This window comes from Rhamphochromis longiceps, linkage group LG11 (assembly GCF_057381845.1).
Source record: "Rhamphochromis longiceps isolate RC_006_pf linkage group LG11, R_longiceps_female_GT1.1, whole genome shotgun sequence".
NCBI lineage: Eukaryota > Metazoa > Chordata > Actinopteri > Cichliformes > Cichlidae > Rhamphochromis > Rhamphochromis longiceps.
This window is the reverse complement of record NC_140567.1, coordinates 39,561,040-39,585,178: the sequence shown is the minus strand read 5'-3', so window position 1 is coordinate 39,585,178 and position 24,139 is coordinate 39,561,040. Positions and strand designations below refer to the sequence as shown.

At 48.4% G+C, this 24,139-nt stretch overlaps 2 protein-coding genes and 1 long non-coding RNA gene across 3 annotated transcripts; 1 reads left to right on the top strand and 2 right to left on the bottom strand.

The window, feature by feature from the left end:
- Window positions 1–878: 878 nt before the first annotated feature.
- Window positions 879–4,803, bottom strand: LOC146660055 (thioredoxin-interacting protein-like). Its single transcript, XM_085424083.1, has 7 exons — window positions 4,346–4,803; window positions 2,830–2,905; window positions 2,607–2,754; window positions 2,007–2,219; window positions 1,783–1,929; window positions 1,391–1,693; window positions 879–1,252 (listed from the first exon to the last, which is right to left on the bottom strand). The coding sequence occupies exons 1-7, from the start codon at window positions 4,602–4,604 to the stop codon at window positions 1,205–1,207; spliced, it is 1,194 nt and encodes a 397-aa protein (XP_085280209.1). The 5' UTR covers window positions 4,605–4,803; the 3' UTR covers window positions 879–1,204.
- A 33-nt stretch (window positions 4,804–4,836) lies between these two features.
- LOC146660054 (uncharacterized) lies at window positions 4,837–8,792 on the top strand. Its single transcript, XR_014913853.1, has 2 exons — window positions 4,837–8,318; window positions 8,409–8,792. It is a non-coding gene; the product is annotated as an uncharacterized LOC146660054 (long non-coding RNA).
- On the bottom strand, window positions 8,573–22,401 carry bnipl (BCL2 interacting protein like). The gene is made up of 10 exons (XM_085424084.1): window positions 22,205–22,401; window positions 20,301–20,381; window positions 19,990–20,033; window positions 18,116–18,358; window positions 17,848–18,042; window positions 17,517–17,619; window positions 17,305–17,436; window positions 13,757–13,843; window positions 10,484–10,582; window positions 8,573–9,016 (listed from the first exon to the last, which is right to left on the bottom strand). Exons 1-10 carry the CDS (start codon window positions 22,246–22,248, stop codon window positions 8,992–8,994), a joined length of 1,053 nt encoding a protein of 350 aa, XP_085280210.1. The 5' UTR covers window positions 22,249–22,401; the 3' UTR covers window positions 8,573–8,991.
- Between the last annotated feature and the right edge of the window lie 1,738 nt (window positions 22,402–24,139).

Here is a 24,139-nt window from a genome sequence, read left to right as displayed (position 1 = left end):
TGGCTTCTGTCAGTCTGCCCCAGGGCAGCTGTGGCTACAACCGTAGCTGCCTCCACCAGTGTGTGAATGTGAGAGTGACTGAATAGTGGCATTGTAAAACGCTTTGGGTGCCTTGAAGAGCGCTATATAGATCCACTCCATTATTATTGTTATTATTAAATTACTTACGAGTTTAATTTGTCAGCAACTTCCTGCCAGCCCTCTCTCCTTGCTTTTGCAGCCTTTGCAGTGTTCCCTTGCGTTTTAATTAAACTCTGAAACTCCTAAAATCCCTCACTCAAGAGTTCTTGCTCTGCTGCCGAAGAATACCGAGCGCGCTCCTTCGACATTTTCGCCGACCAATCAAAGGGTTGCCGATCAATGTTTCTACTATCGATGCGTAGCCCCTGTTGGGCCACCCAGTGATCTCACATTACTTCATCCAGCTATACTAATCGTCAACAACAGGTGTGTTCGGGGAACCGGAATAGCGAGCTCAGAGTTAGCGCGATGATTTGATCTTGGATGTAGTAAGCGACGTACGAAGAACGGGCCCCAGGAAGTGCCCCTCTCACCGTGTTTAACAACATCAAACAGGAAGTGGAGAACCCGAAACATTTAAACACAACTTATTTTTCCTCTAAGCTCCTCCTCCTCATCATCATTAAAGGAGAACACTTTCAGAAAGTATTTTAATTCTGAAAGAAACAAAATTCAAAGTTCATCTGACAGCCCTGCTCTGTACTTTATTATGGCGGGCCAACACTATTTTACTTTGGCGGGGCACTGCACTTTGCCATTGAGGCTGTTTTTTCAGTTTTTGTACTCATCTTCATTTCATGAAACTGTAGCAATATTTAGTTTCTACAACAAAAAGAAAATGAATAAAAGTCAACATTCTTCATGATCGCTTTATTTTTGCTGTTTGGGAACAAACTGAAAACACCCAAACATTTTCAACTCATGTATCACATAAAAAAAATAAAAAATAGGCTCTTATTTACAAAATCTTACACACAGGTAACTTCCTGTTACTACAGTAAATAATGCAACAACAAGTATCTAAAAAAAAACAAACATTTTCTCTGTTTTCACTGACAGGAAACAGCTGAATCAGAGGGGAATGGCTGTCAGGTCAGATCTCGAGGCAGAGCTGAGGCTCCGCCCTCAACCCGTGTCCTGGTGGAGAGACGGGGCGTTGGACCGTTTAAAGGGGACGCTGTCCTCAGAAGATGGGAACCACCTGAGAGGAGTTCTCAGAGTTCTGATCTACCTGAAGAAGAGAAAGAAAAACGAATGGATGACATCATCAGGACAGGATTAGCTGACAGCAGACCGCCAAACGACCCCGTGATGTCCAAAGTGCTGCTGCTGTCGCTGAGATCACACTAAGTTAAACTGGCGCGCTCACCTCACTGTATACGGGGGGAGGGGGGCAGTGAAGTTCAGGCGCTCTCATTATGAGCCCACCCTCCTCCTCCTCGTCCTCGGTGCCATCGTAGTCGTGGAGCAGCGGCGTGCGGGGGCCGTCCACCCTGAGGTCGCGGTGGATGTTGCTGTAGCTGGGTGGAGCCGAGGGGAAGGAGGTCCAGCTGGAGCCGGCCTGGCTACACATGCTGCTCGTCCGGCTGCCCACGCCGCTGAACGGGATCGTTCCGATGACCAGCGGCAGCTCCAGAGTCAGCTTCTCGCTGCCGGGGATGTGCAGGTAGATCTGAGGGGGTGGGGCTACAGGTTAAGCCTGCATCATTCCATTTTACTCATTTTACTTCTGATCTTATGACAACATTAGTGGTCTCTCACCATGAGAGCGTAGTCCACCTGGATGATGTCACAGCCAAGCAGAGAGGGCTTCAGTTTGGGCACCTTGATGGTCCTGCCCTGCCACATGTCGCACATCCCAGAAATTATGTGGTTTCCTCGCACCGCCGACAGCTTCTGACGCAACACCTGCACACAGGAAACCGCACAGGTCACACTTCCTGTCCCATGGCACTCACGTCTGAAAGTAAAGGTTAGGGCGTCACCTTGGTGCGTCCGTCCACGGCATACGAGTGTTTGGCGATGATGGCAGCCTTCGGCACCACAATGCGGGAGCACGTGTTCTCGAACTTGGCGTTGATGAAGATGTCCTCGCCCTCGCAGAAGCCCTTCCTGTCGATTTGAGCGCTAATGGACACCTGGCCATCAGGGATGAACATGCAGGTGACTTTCTTCTGAGCGGAGGCTGCCACCGGCGCCTGAGGGGAGGGGGAGGAGTTAATGAGCAGCACAGGTGACATCTCACAGCAGAGTTGTGCTGCATGGCCTTATGCAAGGATTATTCTGAACTGCACAGTTCAGAATAATCCTTCTTTACTGATACTGAGCCCCCCTTACTTTGAGCTCCACCCCCTTTAAGACTACTATCCTCTGACTGGCTACCCCTCACTGACAACAGATGGGTAGGGTTCTAGCCCTCTCTATGACATCACAGAGATCAGAGAGTAGAAAAGCCTGTAACAAACTGAGCGTTTCTCCGTGTCTGATATGAACATCTAACAGTAGAACAGGAAGTCAGCGGCAGGAGATGTGCATTAACCAGAATCTACTTCCTGTCTGAAGTTTGATTCCCGGGCGTTTCGTACCAGCAGGTCGGCTCGGTTCACGTCCAGCGGCTCCTCCACCTCAAATTCCTTCTCACACTGCAGGGCATGCTCGGACGGGCGGCGCAGCTCGGCCCGCACGTAATACCGCACCGAGCCCAACTTCCCTCTGAAGGACGACACCAGGCACCTGAAAGCAGAGCAGTGGCGTTCAGCAGCATGATCAACACGCCATCAGAAAGCAGCGGCGGGACTGGAAACTCACCCGGGTGGTGGCAGCTCGAAGCCGAACTGGAAGCTGAAGGTTTTACCAGCAGGAAGCAGGAAGCAGCCGTCAGAGTCTGAGACACAGGAAATAAGTAATGAGCAACTTCCTGTTTCACATTAAAGCTCAATTCTCTGACTGCAGAAAATGGAGCTTTTACTTCTTGGGAGTAAAAAGAGCGACTTCCTCCGTTTCTTTTTGTTTTTATCCTGTCTGGGGTTGTGTCCAAATTCATGGGCTGCATCCTGCTGAGGACCCGGCCTTCGCGGTCTACGTGGGCCGGGTCCTCAGAAGGTCGGGTAGGCCGGAAGTAAACGGCTTTGAAATTGGACGGTCTCGCCTTCTGATCTGCGTCACCGCTGTCTCGGTGGAGTTTAATAAACTCGGCCGTCTGCTTCTTGCTATCTAAAATATAACAGGACACTGGAGTAAACTCTCGACCGTCTCACACTTCTGTTTAATCAGTTTTCTGTTTGACGTTTAGTCAGCTGTGTGAAAACCAAGGAGGAACCCACCCGATGGATTAATAAAGTTTTATTTAATCTAATAATCTAATAACTTTGATCTCATCCAAATCGATTTACTCACGAACAAACAAAACACTGAAAAAAGCCCAACAATAACATTTTTAGGTTGTCTAAGTGACTTATATATTACATTTAACCCGAGCAGCGAAAGTCCGCGGTGATCTGAACATGATGTGCCGGGAGTTGTGCCGTTCTCTGCGGCTTCAGTGACCCTCGCTCCCGGCTAGCTATCGAGCTGGTGGGTAGAAGACGTCTCTGAAAACGTCGAAGCACTTTCGCAAATATGTGGTGTCTTGATAAACCGAGAAAATATATGTCTACACACCCACGTTCTCGCCTGAAAATATGTTAAAAGTTTATTTTGTGACCCAGAAAGATTAATAAGAGTAATTTTAAAACTTAGTAGTGGCCGCCATTGCCGGAAACTAGAGTTTGGCTGGGCCGCGCTACGAATTCTGGGATATGGTGGGCCACGAAGGACACACCTGACCCATCCTTCAAATTCGGGGAAAAGGAGGACGCATTTGTCGGCTGCATTCGGAGGAGTCGACGAATTTGGACAGCCCTCGGCGCATCGCTGTGACATAATCGGTCTACAAACCCGTCCTCAGGAGGATGCAGCCCATGAATTTGGACACGACCTGGGTCTCACATCCTGCAGTTCCTCTGGAGTCCAGCAGAGACAGTAGTGAGCCAGACCCGCAGACTCCTATGTTAAAATGAACATGTTTACAGCGTGAAGCAGACACTGCTCTGGTCCCTGAAGACAATCTCCTCCTTCATTCGTGGGTTTTTATAAGTACAATTAAAGTTTGCATTACATCAGTCAATCACTGAGAGACTGCAGGAAATCCTACAATCATGCAGATTCAGATTCTTCCGCGTGTTTCTCTAACTGATCTGGATAATAAAGTTTTTTTTATGTGAGCTTTGAATCGATACCTGTATTGATTAACTAATTCCTGTACTGTCTGATCTCGGAGCTTCACCTGGGCTAAGCGCCTCCTCCAGCCGCACATCCTCGTCGTACTTCAGGTACTCCACCTCCTGGCTCCTCCCGCGCTTCTTGCGGGGCTGGACGCGCGCGCAGCCGGCGGCGGTGACGCGGAGGCCGTCCACCCTGCAGGGCTGCTCGGCCTCCAGCTGCACGGAGCCGGACAGCTTGTCCCCGCTGCTATAGAAGGCGCGGCCGGGTTCGGAAAACACCACCCGGAACAGCCGCAGCCTGCTGGCCGGGGACAGAACCATGACGACGGCCGAAACGGACCGGAAGTCAAGGGGTCAGAGTGTCACGGAGCGACGGTGAAATGTCCGGTTAGTGCAGAAACCGCCACCGAGGCGCGAAAACAAAATGAAATAAGGGTTTAATGAACCAGGGAAGCTGCTAAATTAGAGAACTGGAAGTGCCACCGGGCCAGGCTGTCGGTACCGTCTGTGATTCTTTCTGTAAACAACCCCGGCCCGTTTTATACCGCAGGAGGGGCGGGGGTCCCGCTACCCTCCGAGCAGCACGTGCGGACAGCGTGAACTCGCCAAGCCTCTGCTACAGGGAACTCTGTGATTGGCCGGCCCAGAACGTCAGCCAATCGGAGCGCGAAGTGGACGCGTGAACAGTGCGTGAAATGGACTGTGGGCGGGGCGTCAAGCTGGCGGGCCATAAATGAGAGAGAGAGCCCAAAGAGCGGAGTCATCAGAGTGAGAATAGAAACCTTCAGTAAACAGCTCGTATACACAGGCAGCGACACCTCCATCCACAGCTTACACCCATCGCCATACACTACACCTCCATCCACAGCTTACACCCATCACTATGCCTGGGTGGAGGTCAGGGCTGGACTGGGACAAAAAAATCGGCCTGGGCATTTTGACTAGAGACCGGCCCACCAGGTATTATAGGAAAAACCATAAAGCCTTTGAATGAAAACAAACGCTGTTGTCACAGTGATGGACGCTGTCTTGTTGGTATATATGTATCAGTCTCATAAACTTAAATCTACACCATCCTCCTTATTCTGGTATTCTAAACAGTACCCGAAAGTAGACTGCTTGGTCGAGTTAACCTGAACTATCTACAACACATGGTGAAAACCTGAAATTAAGACAGAGGAGACTAGAGGTGAGACATGATCATTACTGATTACTGATGACAGATTTAGATATATTTTCATAAACCATTCATTTTCCACATCAATAAACAGCATGGCAGGGCAAAATATTCTTTCTAACATGGCAACCTTTACAAAGTGAAAGGAGATAGAAAGACAGCTGAGAAAGAATAAAACTTAATTGACTTTTTGATGGCATTTTACACACAGCACTGGTACAGTATCTAGAAAATGTGGGAAATACTGGCATCATATACAGTACTTCTGAAGAAATTATGATGGGACCCTAAAAAAATTACTATGTACAATAACCCTAAACAAAACATATTAATGCCCTACCTGGCCCCCTGGCAACACTTTGCTAGACCCGCCCCTGCACAGTTACCAGCTGTCAGCTACTTAGAAAAGGATCCTGGTGTTATTAGTCTCTCAGAAACAGTTCATAACTTCCCTACACAGAATAACTCCAGCTTTGTGTCTTTTTCATTCTAGCTGAAGTCCGGGACAAACTGTGTTCCTTTTCACTTCAATACGAAACGCATAATATTTTCTCTGAATACGAGACGATTCCGTTTTTTTTACGGGACAGTTGGAAACTCTACTAACTAACCTTATAAATAAAATAAGATAAAACAAGTTCAACATCAGTAACATCATAGCACCCGCCCAGCAGTATATAAACTCCGTCATGCTAGCTAGTACGCAGTACGAGTTACTGTAACTGACTGTAAAAAGTCAGCAAAACGAAAATAAACTCCACCTAAACTTGGTTCATATCTGACCCAGATAGACTGCAGGTCATAACTTCTTACCTGAAGTTCAGTTCATCGCCTCGGGTCTGCATCTGGCCAATCCACCACCTTTCAGTGTGTATACCGTTACGGAAAAAAACGGAAAAAAAACAAACAAACCCATCGGCCCACCGGGCAAATGCCGATGGCCAGTCCGGCTATGGTGGAGCTGTACGCCATGGCTAGAACCAGACTGAGAGACAGCTCCATCCATCAGGCTGTCAGGATGCTGAACTCTCTCCCTGCTCTTACACACACCAACTCCAGACCTGCATCCACCTCTTCCCTCTGAACCCCCCCAGACATAAATAAAACAAACTGAACATCCACCATCACCCTTTCACTGACTGCCCCCCCCCACACACGAACTCTTGCCCACAGTCACTATGGTTGTGTTGGACACTGTTGTTTATGAAAGACTGCATTGTGTTGTATATTAGACTTCTATTTTTTAATCTTTATATTGTTTTACTGTAACACTGAGGGCTGTGTGTGTTTGACTCCACCCACACATACCTATACACTACACCACCACCAGCTCACACCCATCACCATCCAGCTACAGCTGATCACCACCTACAGGAAACCTGAGAGCTGACACACAGCCGGAGCCGGTGCACGGCTCACGTAAAAGATACTTTCACACTTTTATAACTGTCCATGTACGGTCTCACATGTGCATGGGGTGGTGCTCTTTTTGTGTTTTGCCGAATGCTCTTCCAGTTTGTGAGGTCACATCCAATCAAAATCCTCAAATTTTACTCATTAAAGCTCAGCCCTCACAGACAGTTTGTTATGATTACCTGTCGGTCACAGAGGCCACGCCCCTATTTACAGTGGCTTGCAAAAGTATTTGGCCCCCTTGAACTTTCCCACATTTTGCAGTTATTTATTTGTAAAACATGTTTGGAATCATGTCTGATTTTCGTTCCACTCCTCACGTGTTTGTGTTGGTCTTTCACGTGGAATTCCAATAACATTGATTCATGTTTGTGGCTGTAATGTGACAAAATGTGGGAAAGTTGAAAGGGGCCGAATACTTTTGCAAGCCACTGTATGTAAACAGTTGAGTTCTGGTGCAGGTGAAACAGCCCACACTGCTTACATAACAGAACACTGGAGTAAACTCTCGACCATCTCATACTTCTGTTTAATCAGTTTTCTTTTTGATGTTTATTCAGCTGTGTGAGAACTATAACTTTAATCTCAGCCAAACCGATTTACTCACAAACAAATCAGACACTGAAAAAAGCCAAACAATGACATTTATAAGTATCTAATTGACTTATATATCATGTTTGACCTGAGTAGCCAAAGACCACGGTGGGGTTGAAAACGATGTGCGGGGAGTTCGTCTCCCAAAACGTCGGAGCACTTTTGCAAATATGTGAAATCGTGATAAGCCGAGCAGATGTTTGAAGTTCACGCAGCTACATTTTTGCCTGAAAGTATGTTTTGTGACACAGAGTAATATTAAAAGTAGCTGCTGCCATTGTTGGAAACTGGAATATGAATATGAATTCTGGGATAATATAGGCCACAAAGGATACACCCGACCCATCCTTCAAATCTGGGAAAAGGGGAACGCATTTGGAGCAGCTTTTGAATTTGGACAGGCTTCATCGCGTCGCTGTGACGTAATCGGGCTACAAATGCGGCCTCAGGAGGATGCAGCCCATGAACTTGGACACCCCCAATGTCATAGTTTTTCCAATACTGACACCTTTATGAAAGCAGCAGTGTGCGTGCTACTGTGATTTTCACTTTTCACAATAATGATTTAACACAACACCTTTGAGCTTTTATTTTGAAATTGTGCGTTTTGGAAAGCTGAACGTAGAGCACTTGGAGACGAGCACAGGCTGTAAAAAAGAGACGAGAGTGATCACGGAAAGGTTTGGACGTGTGAGAGAAAAGATGTAAATCACAGTCACAGCAGGGCGCTCTGACACAGTTCAGTGGGCTGAACTCACGTTGGTGTTGATACTGTTGATGTTTGGATTGAGCTGTTCCCTGCAGGCCATTCAGAAAGAAGAATACAGGTCACCTGACAATCATTTCAGCCAGTAAGCACTCGCGTTTACACTGTGTGGAAAATGAATAATTCTGTGAACTCAAAACTAAAAAGAAAAACTAAATAATTGTCCTGTCCACAGCTGTCAACATTACCTCGTCAAGCCTAAGAGCCCGCTGCTGACCCTGAAACGGCGGTGAGGTCGCAAACCGTGAGTCAGCGTCACGCGTTTTCAGGTAGACGGGACCTCATGAAACAAACAGGACGAGTCAGGCTGCTTGATCCATGCTTTATTACAGGAAGTGAAACACAGTCAGCAACCAGTCAGCAACTTTCCGCAGTGAAGCTCCACTCACGTGTTTCACATGGACATGAAAACCAAAACAGATTCTATCACCTGGATTACAGAGCCCGATTAGCCCCACCCCCCACACGTCCATAGATCTGAGGCTCAGACAGAAACGTGACGGCGCGATGTGTCGGGTGTCTCGCTCTCACCGCCGTCTTAAATACGCCAATAAATAAACAGTAAGTTAGCGTTTGTTCAAGTTTAGAGGAAAGAAGCAGCAGAGTTCCCGTTAGCATGTTCGTCCTCTCCGAGTCCGAACGCCACCAGCACACAGACGTACAGCAGTCTGCTCATATGTACACGCCACAGGTCAAAGGTCAGCAGGCTTCCTGACCCTGTGGCCTCCTGGGTCCCTCCAGTGTGACGTGTGAGAGGGTCATCTGTTCAGCTTCTCATCAAACCTGCAGAGAGACAGGAAGTGGATTCATGAACCGCGCCAACATCAGCAGGCCTTAACGTCTCTGTGAGCGTCTTCGTCTTCTCTCCGTCTTCCTCACGGCACAGATCACGTGACATTTCTGCAATCGTTTCTCAATAAAAGGCTCAATGCAAACTGATGGAGGGCTTTTAATTTGGAAATGATACAGGAAGTATGACTCAGTAAAATAGGAGTTAGTCAAACAGAAGGAATAAGAAAAGGCTGTTATCACCAGCTGTTAAGGTGAATAGGGGTCAAAGGTCAGTATGGGTTAGGTCTAAAACATACAGAAGTAGCAGCTAACCCAGCTGCCACTGTTAGCCTTTTTGTGAGGTGTTATAAGCGTTTTCTTGCATTTTGTATTTAATCTGTGTGTTCAATCGATCATCAAAGTTATCTTAGAGCCAGATTAGAGTTACAATGGAGTCCAAGCCAGAGTGGAGTCAGAGCGGAGTCAGAGTGGAGTCAGAGCAGAGTTAGAGTGGAGTCAGAGTGGAGTCAGAGTCAGAGTGGAGTTAGAGTGGAGTCAGAGTCAGAGTGGAGTCAGACTGGAGTCAGAGTGGAGTCAGAGTCAGAGTGGAGTCAGAGTGGAGTCAGAGTCAGAGTGGAGTCAGACTGGAGTCAGAGTGGAGTCAGAGTCAGAGCAGAGTTAGAGCGGAGTCAGAGTCAGACTGGAGTCAGAGTGGAGTTGGAGTGGAGTCAGAGTCAGAGTGGAGTCAGAGTCAGAGTGGAGTCAGAGTAGAGTTAGAGCGGAGTCAGAGTCAGAGTGGAGTTAGAGGGGAGTCAGAGTCAGAGTGGAGTTAGAGTGGAGTCAGAGTCAGAGTCAGAGTGGAGTCAGAGTGGAGTCAGAGTGGAGTGGAGTCAGAGTGGAGTCAGAGTCAGAGTGGAGTCAGAGCAGAGTTAGAGTGGAGTCAGAGTCAGAGTGGAGTCAGAGTGGAGTTAGAGGGGAGTCAGAGTCAGAGTGGAGTCAGAGTGGAGTCAGAGTGGAGTCAGAGTCAGAGTGGAGTCAGACTGGAGTCAGAGTGGAGTCAGAGTCAGAGTGGAGTCAGAGCAGAGTTAGAGCGGAGTCAGAGTGGAGTCAGAGTGGAGTCAGAGTCAGAGTGGAGTCAGAGTCAGAGTGGAGTCAGAGCAGAGTTAGAGCGGAGTCAGAGTCAGAGTGGAGTCAGAGTCAGAGTGGAGTTAGAGGGGAGTCAGAGTCAGAGTGGAGTCAGAGTCAGAGTGGAGTTAGAGTGGAGTCAGAGTCAGAGTGGAGTCAGACTGGAGTCAGAGTGGAGTCAGAGTGGAGTTGGAGTGGAGTCAGAGTCAGAGTGGAGTCAGACTGGAGTCAGAGTCAGACTGGAGTCAGAGTGGAGTCAGAGTCAGAGTGGAGTCAGAGTGGAGTCAGAGTCAGACTGGAGTCAGAGTGGAGTCAGAGTCAGAGTGGAGTCAGACTGGAGTCAGAGGGCCTTACTGGCGGATGGCGTCGGGGATCTGCAGCTGGTCTGTGGGGATGAGCTCGGACAGCTGCTGCAGACTCTGAATGAAGCGGATCTTCCTGCTGAACTTATCGCTGTGGAGAACAGGGTCAAAGGTCACAGGTGAGACAGACCAACTACATCAAGCTAACACAACACATCAGGACCTGGGATAGTTTAACCTGTAAGATTTCTCACTGAGATTTATCTGTGTAATGACCAGATCCACCACAGGAGGCCGCTCTAACCGAGGGGGAAGACTTGGGGTCCTGTTCTAAAGCTCAGGTCTGAGCTTTAGAATGTGTTTCTGCTGCAACATCCAACATCTGCATAACATCAAACACTCTTTAAGACACTGAGATGGCGCCTTGTGCTGACCGATGTTTCCATCAGGCGGTGCAGTTCTGTGAGGTTCTGGTTTCACCAGCGTGCACCACAGACTCTTGGAAGAATTCTTCAAGATCGAAAGAATTACGAAGATTGGCGATGTGTTAATCGTCAGCAACAGACATGACAGCCATTTAATCTAACGCCAGTAAATTATTGGGTCTTAAATGTTATGTAGACATCTGCCACCAGGTGGTGCATCGTCGTTGGGAAAACCTGCTCATCTCCATCTATTATTACTTTATTACATTAATATAACAGGAGGTTCAGTAAAAACGTCCTTCAAGGAGCTGCTCTTTACTTTCTTACTCTGAGTAACTGTCAGAGCCTGTACTTTTTCACTTAAGTTTAAATCCATACTTGAACTTTTACTGCAGTATTTTTTAACACTAGTATATGTACTTCATATTGATGTCGTCAAAGAACAGCATCGTGGTCCGTAAAGCCCAACAGCGACTCTACTTCCTCCTCAAACTGAGGAGAGCGAGAGCAGAGAAAGGATCGTGGGTGCTTCTCTGCCCTCACTCCAGGACATCTACTCTCTCCCTGCTCTGTCGACCCCGCCCCCCCAAAACTCTGAACCACCGCCCTTCACTGACTCCCACACTCCCACTTTCCCAAAAACACTCAGACTGTGTTGGACACTGTTGTGTGTATAAGACTTTTATCTTTTATGTTGTTTAGTGTAACACTGAGGACTGTGGGAGCCCTGCAGTTTCACTGTGTATGATCTGTACATGTGCTTTTGACAATAACTCTTCTCTACTTAAACACTGAATGTCTGGACTTTTGCCACCTCTGATCACGAATGTGATAAATATTTTAAAATGCCTTTGTTGTTAGTTTTTGACATTTTCCACCCTGCTTCTCTCAATGACTATCGCCCTGTAGCCCTCACCTCAGTAGTGATGAAGTGCTTTGAACGCCTGGTCAGAGACTTCATCATTTCTTCACTACCAGACACACTGGACCCACTACAGTTCGCTTACCGTCCAAATCGTTCCACAGACGATGCCATCTCTCATCTCCTCCACACATCACTCACTCACTTGGACACTAGAAGGGGGAATTATGTTAAAATGCTCTTCATAGACTACAGCTCTGCATTTAACACCATAATTCCCTCCACACTCACCACCAAGCTGGAGCATCTGGGACTCAGCTCATCTGTGGATCTCCAACTTCCTAACTGGCAGACCACAGGCAGTAAGGATGGGCGGACATGTCTCAGCCTCCACCACTCTCAGCACTGGAGCCCCCCAGGGGTGTGTTCTGAGCCCCCTGCTGTACTCTTTGTACACATATGACTGTGTGGCCACTACCAGCTCCACCACCATCATCAAGTTTGCTGACGACACCGTCGTGGTGGGCCTGATCTCTGATAACAACGAGACGGCCTACCTGAAGGAGATTAGGAATCTGGAGAACTGGTGCCAGAGGAACAACCTCCTTCTAAACGTCAGTAAGACAAAGGAGCTGATAGTGGACTTCAGCACTAAGCAGGAGAGGAACTACCAGACCCCCGTCATCAACGAGTGCCCAGTGGAGAGAGTGGACAGCTTCAAATACCTCGGAGTTCACATCACGCAGGACCTGTCATGGTCCTGTCACATCAACACCGTGGTGAAAAAGGCCCGACAGCGTCTCTACCACCTCAGACGCTTGAGAGACTTCCAACTGCCCTCCAAGGTGCTCAGGAACTTTTACTCGTGCACCATAGAGAGCATCCTGGTGGGAAACATCTTAACCTGGTTCGGGAACAGCACCATGCAGGACAGACGAGCTCTACAGAGGGTTGTGCGGTCAGCTGAGCGCACCATCCGCTCCGAGCTCCCTGACCTGCACTCAGTCTACAGCAGGCGGTGCTGGACCAAGGCCAGGAAGATGGTGAAGGACCTCAGCCATCCCAACAACAGACTGTTCTCTCTGCTGAGGTCAGGAAAGCGATTCCGCTCCCTGAAGACCAACACAGAGAGACTGAGGAGGAGCTTCTTCCCGCAGGCGATACGGTCTCTCAATCACACCACCACACAGTACTGACCCACACATATGGTTCTTACACACACACTGGACTTTCTGGACATTGTTTTTGCACAACACTGGTCACTATATTCTTCATTTCCAGTTAATACTTGTACAGCTGCTGTTATTGTGTATATATTTATTTATATTTAGATTTCTTCATACATTCTTATATAGTTCTATATTGTGTATTTTGTTGTACAGTTATTTTATTTTCAACTTTAATTTATATATTTTATCTTATTCTTCCCAGTTAAATTTACCCTTCATTCTAATTTGTGTTGTACAGTTATTTCATTTTTAACCTTAATTTATATTTTATTCCTTCCTAGTTAAATTTACCCTTTTTAATTTTTCATATTTATTTCCTATCTTATTCATAGCCTTTTCCTTTTTTGTTCTCTTTAGGTCACAAGCAGTTGTCCAAGCATTTCACTACATATTGTACTGTGTATGACTGTGTACGTGACAAATAAAATTTGAATTTGAATTTGAATTTGAAATTGAACTAAACTTCTGAGCATTTCTTACTTTTACACTAGTCTGTTAGTCTAATTTCTTTCCCTCATCCCAAGTAAAGACTCATTAGATGCTGCACTGTGAACATGCACACAGTGATTTATCCAGTGAGCTGCACTTTGACTCCATACAGAGTCAAAGTGCAGCTCACTGACAGAGGCCCTGCTAGATTTCAGCTTCTTGGTACTTCACTGCCACCTTCTGGTGGTAGGAATGCACTGCAGCCAACCAGGGTCCAGAAAAACCAAATGTACATTGTGTGTGTGTGTGTGTGTGTGTGTGTGTGTGTGTGTGTGTGTGTGTGTGTGTGTGTGTGTGTGTGTGTGTGTGTGCGCGCTGACCTGATAAAAGGTTTGACCAGCGTGATGAGAGCTTTGATGTACCAGGCGGGATGGACGACCAGCAGCCCCTTCAGGTCCTTCTTCAGCCTGCGGAGACATGAGGACAGTGAACCCCCATGTCCTTGTGCGCTAAACACACTTCAAAGGCCACCGTGACCATCAGCTGGTCGCGGTAACGCCATTACGTATGACAGACGAGTTAAAGTGCTGCTGTGGTTGTAAGCGTGCACAGCTGTGATGAGGAGGAGGAAGAAGATGACCTCCAAAGAGCTGGAAACATGGCTGAATCCCCGACATCATCTCCCAACAGCAAAGGCAACTGATGATTACATCATGACCACACAGAGCAGCGCTCCAATCAGAGCGTCTCTTACACAGCGAGCGTGATCAATCAGATTAAAGACGTCATGACGGAGTCTGACCCGACGTCAGCACCATCACCTGCTGTCGTTGAGCCACAGCCAGCTATTAGCTTTTATTAGCAGAAGGTGACATGGCGAGAGGCGGGGGGTGTTGAACCCCCACTGCTGCCATCTTGGATTGCAGAGTTGGTGGGTTGGTTGTTTCCAAACAGGAAGTCTGACTCGAGTGGATGCTCCAAATAGGATCTCGGCGCTGCACGCCACGCAGCGTGTGAAAATCAGGTCGTGACCCTGACACTGCAAATGGATGAATAGAGGGGTCATTTTTGTTGTGGCTGTGATGGGGGTGGAGCTCTCCATTGGCGCTCTTGCCTATGGTTAGCGTAACGCGCCTTGTTTTCACCTTAGCTCGTCTCACATTCAGAATATCCCGTCTTCCTCCTCTCACCCACACCGGTCGCGGCTGATGGCCACCCCTGAGCCTGGTACTGCTGGAGGTTACTTCCTGTCGCCAAAGTGCCTTCTCATAGGGGGTCACATGATTGTTAGGTGCCCCGATGCGACTGTTCGTGCTACATAAATAAAGCAAAATTGCAGGTAGTTGAACTGAAAGATCATCTCGCCGCATGGTCCACAGGTCGGAGCAGACACAGCGAGCAGTTATGAGAAGCTCTACTCGTCTACGGGGTCACAGTTACTTTTTTTTTTTTTCCTCTTTTTTAAGGCAAAGAAAGATGCCCAACGGATTTACTTTACCAAACTGACCATCCCAGCCTTGCCGTAATGGTCCATTTGATTCACCTTTTATTGTTTATTTTATTTTCACTTACTGAATACGGGACAGACTTGACTGGGGGAAAGAAGGGGAGAAAGAAAGAGGGAAAGAGAAACAGCTGAGAAGAGGGACGGGGGAGAAGGGCAAAAGACAAAAACCAACAGAACGGGCAGAGAAAAAAAATGCATATATCAATCACCTGGATCACCTGCTGAGAAAGAAAAAGAAAACAAGCAGAAGAGAACAAGAGTAATAGAATAAACAACATCACAATGATATATGGGAATATGACAGTAAATACTAAATGTTAAACATTATTGTGCAGCACATAAGATCAACAGAACACAGTGTGCTTTGAGGTAGGAGCCAAAAAGGGTGTAGTTTGTGGGTGTGATCACCCGTGTGTACACCTGTGAGCATGGACGCGCTTGTTTTTTGTTTTTTTAAAAGGTTCCTTCATGTAATGATCTGCTAGAGGGTGTGGGGGGGCCACAGCCCCGTCCTCCAGGGCATGAAGCAGGTATGGAGGAGATCAAAACTCCAGACATCCAGAGGCCCCCAGAACACAAGAGACCAAGGAAGACCAACAGAGGGGCAGCCGCGCCACTGTCCCAGAAAGAGCTGAGGAGAGTCCCAGATGAGGGCTCACTCAGCAGCCGCGGAGCAGAAGCCAGGGGGAGTTGCAGTGACGCGCCCGTGAGCTCCGCTGGCAGCCAGCCGTGCCTGAGTGACCGAGCCCCAGGCCGAGAGGCCGGGGGCACCCCACCTCCGAAGTGGCCCGAGCGAGCCCCAGGCTCCAGGCCCCGATAAGCGGCCGCCAAGGAGTGAGCCGGTGTGTACCTGGATGCCCATCCCCGGACACAAAGAACCACCAACGCACCGATGTCTGAGGGAGTCCGCCACTGGCAGGGGAAGTGGTGGTAGGGGGAGATAGGCCTCCAAACCTTGGAGGGCCTGAGGTGTCCCCAGAGAGGTGGCGTCTGACACCCAACCTGACATATAGACACAGACATACAGGCACACACAGATACAAACATCCATTCCCACCCTCATGCTCTCATATGCACTTACTCCACACTCAACCAACGTGGAGACAGACATAAAGAGACGTTGTACACACGATCACACTCCCCAACCGTACTCTACAAACCGGGTCTAGGTACCCTTGCCCCTGGAGGGGGGGGAACTGCACCCAGACCCAGGTGGTGTTACCCTTTTCCCTGCGGTGGGGGGAGGCAGACCGCCCCGACTCCGCAGCAGCAGGGAGGCCCCACACTCCAGACCGCAGTCGGACGGCCAACTCCTCCTCCTAGCCCCCCTGCTCCAGCAGGCCGCAGAGAATGGGGGTGAGAGAAGACTCCGAACCTCCCTCCACCCGCTCATTGTAATGTTGATGCATGTGTGTTCTAAGGTGCATTTAAAACCCAGGAGGGCTTGGAGCTACCTGCCAGAGAGCAGCAGGTAAGCGCATGGTCCCTCCTGCTAGCCCTCAATGTCTACGTGTGTTTAAAATTGAGAGGTGGGCAACGATGCCAGGGGTGGGGTGTACACCCTGATGGTACTTTGGACTCCGTGTATCGTGCCCACCCCCAAGATCCTATATGTATGTGTAATGAGAGTGTGAATAATGTGAATGTCTAAGTTGTGGGATAAAATTGAGGCAGAGGCAGCCAGAAGGGGACGGGGGGGGGTAGCCTCCTCTGCACCCTGGTGACATACCCCTACTCCAAGGCCCTGCATGTGTGGGTGGTTGTGATGGAGCGGGAAGAGGGAGGCAGCTGGAGATGGGGAGGGAAGGAAGGGAGGGGCAAGTGACCCCTCCCTGGGGCCAGCTCCCCCGCTGACCCCAGTAGGTACCCCCACACTCCGCGACCTGCCAGGGAAAGGGGGCCCAGGCCCATCCAGACCGGGGCCCAGCGCAGCAGCGCCTCCCGGCCCCACAGAGCCCAGGACAGTCTACCCAACCCCACCACAGAGAAAACTGCACCCACCCCACCATCCACTCATCTTCCAGACTACATAAGACAATAAACACCCAGGCTGAGATCTTCCTCCACCTCTCCTGTATCTCCCCCTCCTGTAGAGAGAGCCCCTGAGGAGAGGAAAGCTCCTGCAAGATGTGACAATCTTCCCCACCAGTTGAAGAGCCCCCCAGGTGGCTCGATGCACCGGCGGCACCCTGCTCCAGGGCTGGGCCCCCATGCACCCACCCGCCCACAACCCCGGCAACACACCAACCAGGACCCAAGCCCCCGAGGCCCGGCCCGGGCCCCAGCCCAGAGACGGAGCGCCCCCAGAACCTCACGCCCATCCCGGACCTACCCAGGGGCAGCCAGGGGTCACAGTTACTGAAGGAACAGGAAGTAAAGAAGCTCCACCCCTCAGAGCAGTGCTGAGAGGGGATGCTGTACCTCCTGTCGATGGACGTGTAGCACTGGTGAAGCCATTTGATGGAGGGCAGCTTATTTCTGGGAGCCATGGCGCACAGGTAGACTAGCAGGTAATTCTCTGAGACCATCAGGTCCAGCGTCCCCACAATGTACCTGCAGGGGAAGACAGGTGATAAAGGAGGCGTGGCTCACACCTGCTAGCATTTGACCACAATTTCTGGGCCCAAACTCACCTGAACAGGTTTTCCATGACATACTCGTAGTTTTCCACTGTGTTCTCCGGCAGGTAACAAGAAGTGAAGAGGATGATGGCGTTCATCCCGTCTCCAAAGTAGCCTGTCAACCAACCACAGGCAGAGCTGTCACGGTGCAATTTCAAATACAATACAGTGTTAGCTCCATGGCACCTGCAGGTGTGTTACAGGTGAGTGTGTGTGGCGCTCCTGCAGGTGTAATATCAGTGTATCATCTTATTTGTGTTACAGGTGTTTTTCAGGTGTGTGTGAGACCTGGAAGCTCCTGCAGGTGTATTACAGGTAGTTTGGTGGGTGTGTGACCTCTGACCTCCATGCGACAGGACCTGCAGGTACGGCTCCAGGACGCTCATGTTGACATGGTATTCGTGTCCTGAGATGCAGAACCGCCTCCAGCGCCGCCCTCTGCTGTCCACCTGATCCAGCTCCATCAGACCTTCGGACTGCTCCATCGGATTTCTGGCCACACCCACAGCTCCACCTCTGCCCATCCGAGGAAGGTCGTCTGTGAGACAGAGGTCAGAGGTCAGCTGCTTTTCTCTCGGTTACATTACTTCCCATCTGCGTGCACATCTCACCGTCCCACTCCAGGTCGTGCATGCTGTCCGGCAGTGTTCCTGTCTCGCTGTCCGATGGCGTCTCCAGAGCTTCCAGGTTGATGTCAAGCGACGGTGTGTCGTCTGGTGTCCCTGACAGCGCGGCTGCAGAGAAGCTGTTCCGATCGTTCGAGTCACGGCGGTTCAGCGTGAGACTCAGAGACGGTGCCACCAGACGCTTCTTAGCTCCGCCTCCACCCGATAGAGTGAGGCTGGTGACCGGAGCTAAAGAACAGAGGACAGAGTGAACACTGATTGATTTTTGGAAGATTGTTGTCATTGATTTTGATCACCTTTGATTGGTGACTTTGAGCTTTGTCAGAATCAGAATACTTTACTGAGCCATAGAGGAAATGATGTTGGTTACAGCGCTCCAGTACCAACAGCAACAAAGACAATACAGGAAATAAACAATAGCACAATATATACAATATTTACATATATATAAGCCACTTACTAACAGTGTTGAGTAAGTTACTTTAAATTAGTAACTTAGTTACATTACTAGTTACTTCCATCAAAAGTAACTCAGTTACTTGAAGTTACTCGTTACTTTCAAAGTAACTAGTTAGTAGGGAAAGTAACTTTGGTTTTACTCAGACTTCTCTTGTTAATGTGTTGCTTCCGTAACTTTGCCAGTCTTCTAGCTTGCTTACTTGCCACAGTGCACTGTGCCACCTACCAATACAAAGGAAAAGATAATGTGCACATTTCCACGAGAGAAATCCCACGCCTGCACCATCGTTGACTGCTGCCATGATTCTAGCCTACATCACAGAGTCATGTGCGCTTTTTACATCCAACACAAAAACTGCAGTCGTGGTGCTTTGATTGTACTCACAACTCTGAAATTCTGCCTTCTGAATAGGAAGATGTAGGTAACACCAGACTGCAGATGAGCTGCATACAGGGCTGGACTGGGACAGAAAATTGTTTCTCCATCACCTGTTCAGCTCTGATGATCCAGTAAGGACATCTCCTGGTTTCATCTTCATGTTTCCCTCTCACCACATATCCAAACCGACATCATGACCAGCAGCTTTACAGCTGTGGCTCCAGCAAACATCAGCTGATACTAGAAATTAATATTAAATAAACTCCACCTAAACTTGGTTCATATCTGACCCAGATGGACTGCAGGTCATAACTTCTAACCTGAAGTTCAGTTCACCTGACACTCTCGGACCAGCGGCCGCTTCGGGTCTCTCCTCTTGCCTCCCTTTCCCTCATCCACCTGCTGGCCTCCACCACTTGCTTATGTTACTGAATCTGTGGAAGCTCCGCGACAGCCACCACACGAAGTAACGAGTAACGAGCCTATCTAAATCCCAGTAACGAGTAACGCGTTCCTGATTTTGGCATAACTAGTTACCGTGCTCGTTACCACAATAATAACGTAGTTACTGTAACGCGTTACTTAATAACGCGTTAGTCCCAACACTGCTTACTAATAAATATCTGAATAAGAAAGAAGAGCATGAGCAAAGAGGGTGTAGCAATAGCAGTATACAGTGTGTTGGGTGGATGAGTTGTACAGGGAGATGGCCACAGGCAGGAATGCATTCCTGGGTCGTTCAGTGGTGCTTTTTGGTAATCTCAGTCTATGACTGAGCGTGCTCTTGTGGGAGGAATTATCCAACACTGTCTTTATCCTGGACAACGTATGCCTCTCCATCACAACCTTAAGAGAGTCCAGCTACATCCCCACAACATTGCTGGCCTTGCAGATCAGTTCGTTGAGTCTGTTAGCATCAGCAACCCTCAATCTGCTCCCCCAGCATGCAACAGCGTAGAGGATAGCACTGGCCACAACAGACTCGTAGCTTCAACTTTAGCTTACAAAAATTGGTTTTCACCTGATTCTCCTGCTGGACTTTCTGTGTCATCCTCTGGAAGTGGTCTGAAGCAGCAAGCCCAGCAACGCCAGCCAGGTAAAACCAGGTAAACATGTGAAACAAAGAGGTGAGAAGATATTCACCACACACATTAGCTTTAGTTTGCATTTATTCACAGCTATTAGCTTCTGTTAGCACATATTAGCATTAGCCTTTATTAAAGCTACATTCGCCTCTTACCATATGTTACTATTAGCCTCTGTTAGCACAAATTAACATCCTCCATAAGGATCTATTTATCTTTATTAGCCTCTGTTAGCATGACCTCTGACCTGGGGAAGCCATCATCCTGCCACTCCTCCCTCAGCTCCATGTCCTGGATGTTGGCGGGGCTTGAGGGCCCTGGAGCAGACCTGGAAGAGCAAAGAAAAACCGAAACTGGGACCCAATTCAGATTCTCTTCTCTGATTGGCTGATTGTTCTTCTGCAGGTATTTTGACGTTTTTTTGTGGTTCTATTATTTAAAGTTAAATAAAGACCAATAAATAAGTTTGTTTGATCGGACATTCATGACTCACACACACACACACACCTTGGTCTGACCTCCTGTGACGTTCGTTTGGAGGTTTGTAAACTATTTATAGCTCCAGGGTTTCCGTCCAATCACAGATCTGACCTGCAGGCAGTTAAGCCTCCTGGTGATTAAAATCAGATCAAACCCGTCTGACTGCTCTGACTATCTCACGCACACCTGAACAGGTGAACAAGGGAGGGGCTTCATTGTTCCTCTGTTTGCTGTGAAGCTGACACACCTGATCTCCAGCTACAGTAACTGAACAGGTGTGTGCAGTGGGTGGTCCTCTGCAGGTGAGGAGTGTTTTCACTGCGGTACCTTCAGGGTCAGCTCGCAAAAATATCAGAACTCTGATGAGCCTCCACAAAAACAAAGAGGAGAGATGAAGGAGTCTGTAAAGCTTCCTTGGAGTCACTCCTGGTGAGGAACAGCTGTGGATGGATACATGAAAGTTCAGATGAAATCCTGGTAAAGATTAAAACTCTTCACAAAGGATCTCAGCCAATCAGAGGGCTCCTCAGGTGAGAACATGTGAGAAGAAGGAGGAGGAGTTTAAGACGATGAAGACTGATGTTTGCAGATCGTATAATCTGCTCAGTTCTTTGTCTCCAGCCTTAAAGATTCGTAAAGTCTTGGCGGCTGCCCCCTGGTGGTGCGTGCAGATACTGCAGGTGAACTGCAGGGGGTGGAGCCAATCATTATTACATCATCACCTTTGATTCTGAGCTCGTCCCAGCAGATGGCACACTTGGCTCAGGCTGTTGATTTACAGCCAGATTTTCTAAAAAAAGCCAAAATGGTGTGTGAGCGCAGTCCTCAGGTGTGTTATCAGACGCACCTCCGTGGGCAGTAAGGTTAGGCCAGGAACATAAGATGCTTTGTTTCGGCGCGGGTTATTAAACTGCGTGTTGTGAACGTTAAATATTCTCCCCTAATGTCCTCGGCTCTGCATGTGTTACAACGGCCTCACCTGCGCAGGTGAAGCTGCAGGTGCAGAGTGCGAGGCGTGAACCTCAGAGCGATGTTCAGTCCGTTTCTTCATCAGCTCAAACACAGTTCACATTACTGGCAGTTTGTTTGGTGACGTTCACTCAGCACCTGCTCCACAGATCAGCTGTTTGCAGGAGCATGATGGGAAATTGCAAAAACTCAACGTGTGACACAAACTAGCGCATGACACGCAGGCGTGACCGGACGCCTCACCTGCAGAGCTTCACGGACTGAGTTAGGAGCTCAGAGAGTGTTTTCAGGGACTCGGGAGGATCAGAGGCCTCCTCTGGTCTTTGACTCTGAGCTCAGATCCAGGAAAAGGCGTCAGCTTCCTGTCCGAGGACCAGAACCCGATCAGGACCCGACCAGGAGCCAATCAGAAACTGCAGACTAATCAGTGAAGTCATCAGCAAGGAAGAGATCGGCGATGAGGCTCAGGACCTGGACCGGGAGACCCCATAGCAAGCAGGAAGTCAACGGACATCACTTCCTGCTGATCAACAGCCCAGATCATCAGGCGGTGAACATATCACAGAGACCCCTTCACTGACCGTCAGCAGCAGAAGCAGTTTGAATTGAACTTCCTCTTTTTACTGAGCAGGAAATGCGCACGCACACACGCACAAATACACACACACACTCTCACACAGCGTTTGAGCTGTAAATATTTACCTGTCCTCACCGTGCCCGTCTGTATGCTCAGTGGGGGAGCTCATGATGTCACTCTGATGTCACGGCGTGCTCTGACCAGCGTGTGGGACCCACTGGATGTCTGAGTGTGGTGTCCTCCTTCCTCTCCTCTCCCTCGCACAGAGGGAGTTCCCACTCTGACTCTATGGGGCTCGCTCGCTCTCTCTCTCTCTCTGCCTGACAGGTTTGTCTGCATTTCACCACAGAGCCGCCACCTGATTGGCCACGCTCACCTGCTCCTTGCACACAGGTGAGGTGGCAGATCAGCTTCAGCCTGCTTCATTAAAAATCCACCAATCAGATGCTGAAGCTATTTAAAGCAGGAGGAAGTGCAGAGTGTCCGCAGGGTCCTAGTGCCTGTGAGAGCAGCTTAAATTCAGTTAAATGCTTTAAAAAGACTTTTATTTTGGAAGTCAGGAGGCATGAATGACATATATTTAGGAATCAACACAAGAAATCCAGAGATAAAGGAGAAAATTTTACAACCATAATTAGAAATAACATTTCCACTTCAAACACCCAAGTTAATAAATCGACTCACTACTAGGGATGGGTACCGGTGTTCTGACATAAACGGTAGTAACCAGACCGAAAAGCAGCGCACATTTCGGTGCTTTATTTCGGTGCTTTTTTTTTCCTGAGCTGTGATACACTTCTAGCCAATCATTTTACGTTTCCCAGGATAGTAGGCGGGGCCAGGTACGTACGTTCTGTTAGAGCAGAGCTACAGATTAAAAATGTCCAAGGCGAAGCGGTCAAAAGTCTGGCTGTACTTCACAGCAAAATATGCAAACTCAGCAGCAACAAGTGCTTTAAGCTGATACTGTGATACTGTCAAAGGAGGTAACACCTCGAATCTGATGAAACACCTGGCGACGCATAGCGTTTTTTTAAAAGCCCAGAAATGCGCCGTATTTGATAGCTTGCTGTGAGACCTCACACTGTGCACGTTGAGTGGGTTGCCAGTTATCGGACCCGGAGCAACATCCCCCAAAAACCCGAAGAGGAGAGTCCTGGCCCCTAGCCCTGCCAGTGTAGCAGAAATGATGAGGATGATGATGCAGCAGCAGCCGTTCTTCTCTGCGTGAGTAGCTTAATGTTGTTTGTGTGTAATTTACGTTGAGTAGGCTAACCACGTTATTACATTAATGCATGTAAGGTGAACTAGCAAACATCATCATAGCTACATGCGGCTGTCTTCTTGTTTGATGGCAGATACTCCCTTCACCCTGGCCAAAAAGGCTAAAATGACCAAAGAAAAAGTGGAAAACAGTTAAACATGAGAGGTTTTTGGACAAAGTTTGTGTTTTTTTTTTTTCATTGTTTAAGTACTGCTTCCAGCCAAGAGTGATACCATATATGCCCCATAGCTGCAGAAAAGGCTAACATTGTTATCTTTTTACAAAAACAAAACAAAACAGCTGAACATGGGAGGTTTAGGACAAAGTTTGTGTTTTTTCCATTGTTTAAGCACTGCTTCCAGCCAAGAGTGATACCATATATGCCCCATAGCTGCAGAAAAGGCTAACATTGTTATCTTTTTACAAAAACAAAACAAAACAGCTGAACATGGGAGGTTTTTGGACAAAGTTTGTGTTCTCCATTCATTAAGCACCGGTTCGAGCACCGTTTAAGCACCGGCACCGTTTCAAAAGTACCGATTTGGCACCGGTATCGGATAAAACCTAAACGATACCCATCCCTACTCACTACAATAAATACATCAAGTCCAACGGGGGAAGGTCAGAAGGAAGGCGAGTGTTTCAGAGGGGAAACCACAAGTCTGAGCAGATGTTCCAGATGTTTACAGAGTTGTACCCCAAACTTTATCCTGATGACTCATGATGAAACATTGTAAATAAAAAAACCAAAAACCTTTCTTCTGCAAACTTCCTGTTGCTGCAAGCTTCTTCCCTC

Bases quoted from the DNA above. Each gene is read 5' to 3' on its own strand.
- LOC146660055 (XM_085424083.1), bottom strand. From the start codon at position 4,604: ATGGTTCTGTCCCCGGCCAGCAGGCTGCGGCTGTTCCGGGTGGTGTTT. The intron at 2,906-4,345 runs GTGAAGCTCCGA...CCTGTGTCTCAG, and splicing joins GGAGGAGGCGCTTAGCCCAG to ACTCTGACGGCTGCTTCCTG. The intron at 1,930-2,006 runs GTGACGCCCTAA...TCCTGTGTGCAG, and splicing joins CCGTGGACGGACGCACCAAG to GTGTTGCGTCAGAAGCTGTC.
- bnipl (XM_085424084.1), bottom strand. From the start codon at position 22,248: ATGAGCTCCCCCACTGAGCATACAGACGGGCACGGTGAGGACAG. The intron at 20,382-22,204 runs GTAAATATTTAC...TTGCTCTTCCAG, and splicing joins GACGGGCACGGTGAGGACAG to GTCTGCTCCAGGGCCCTCAA. The intron at 17,620-17,847 runs GTCAGAGGTCAC...GTTGGTTGACAG, and splicing joins GCAGGTCCTGTCGCATGGAG to GCTACTTTGGAGACGGGATG.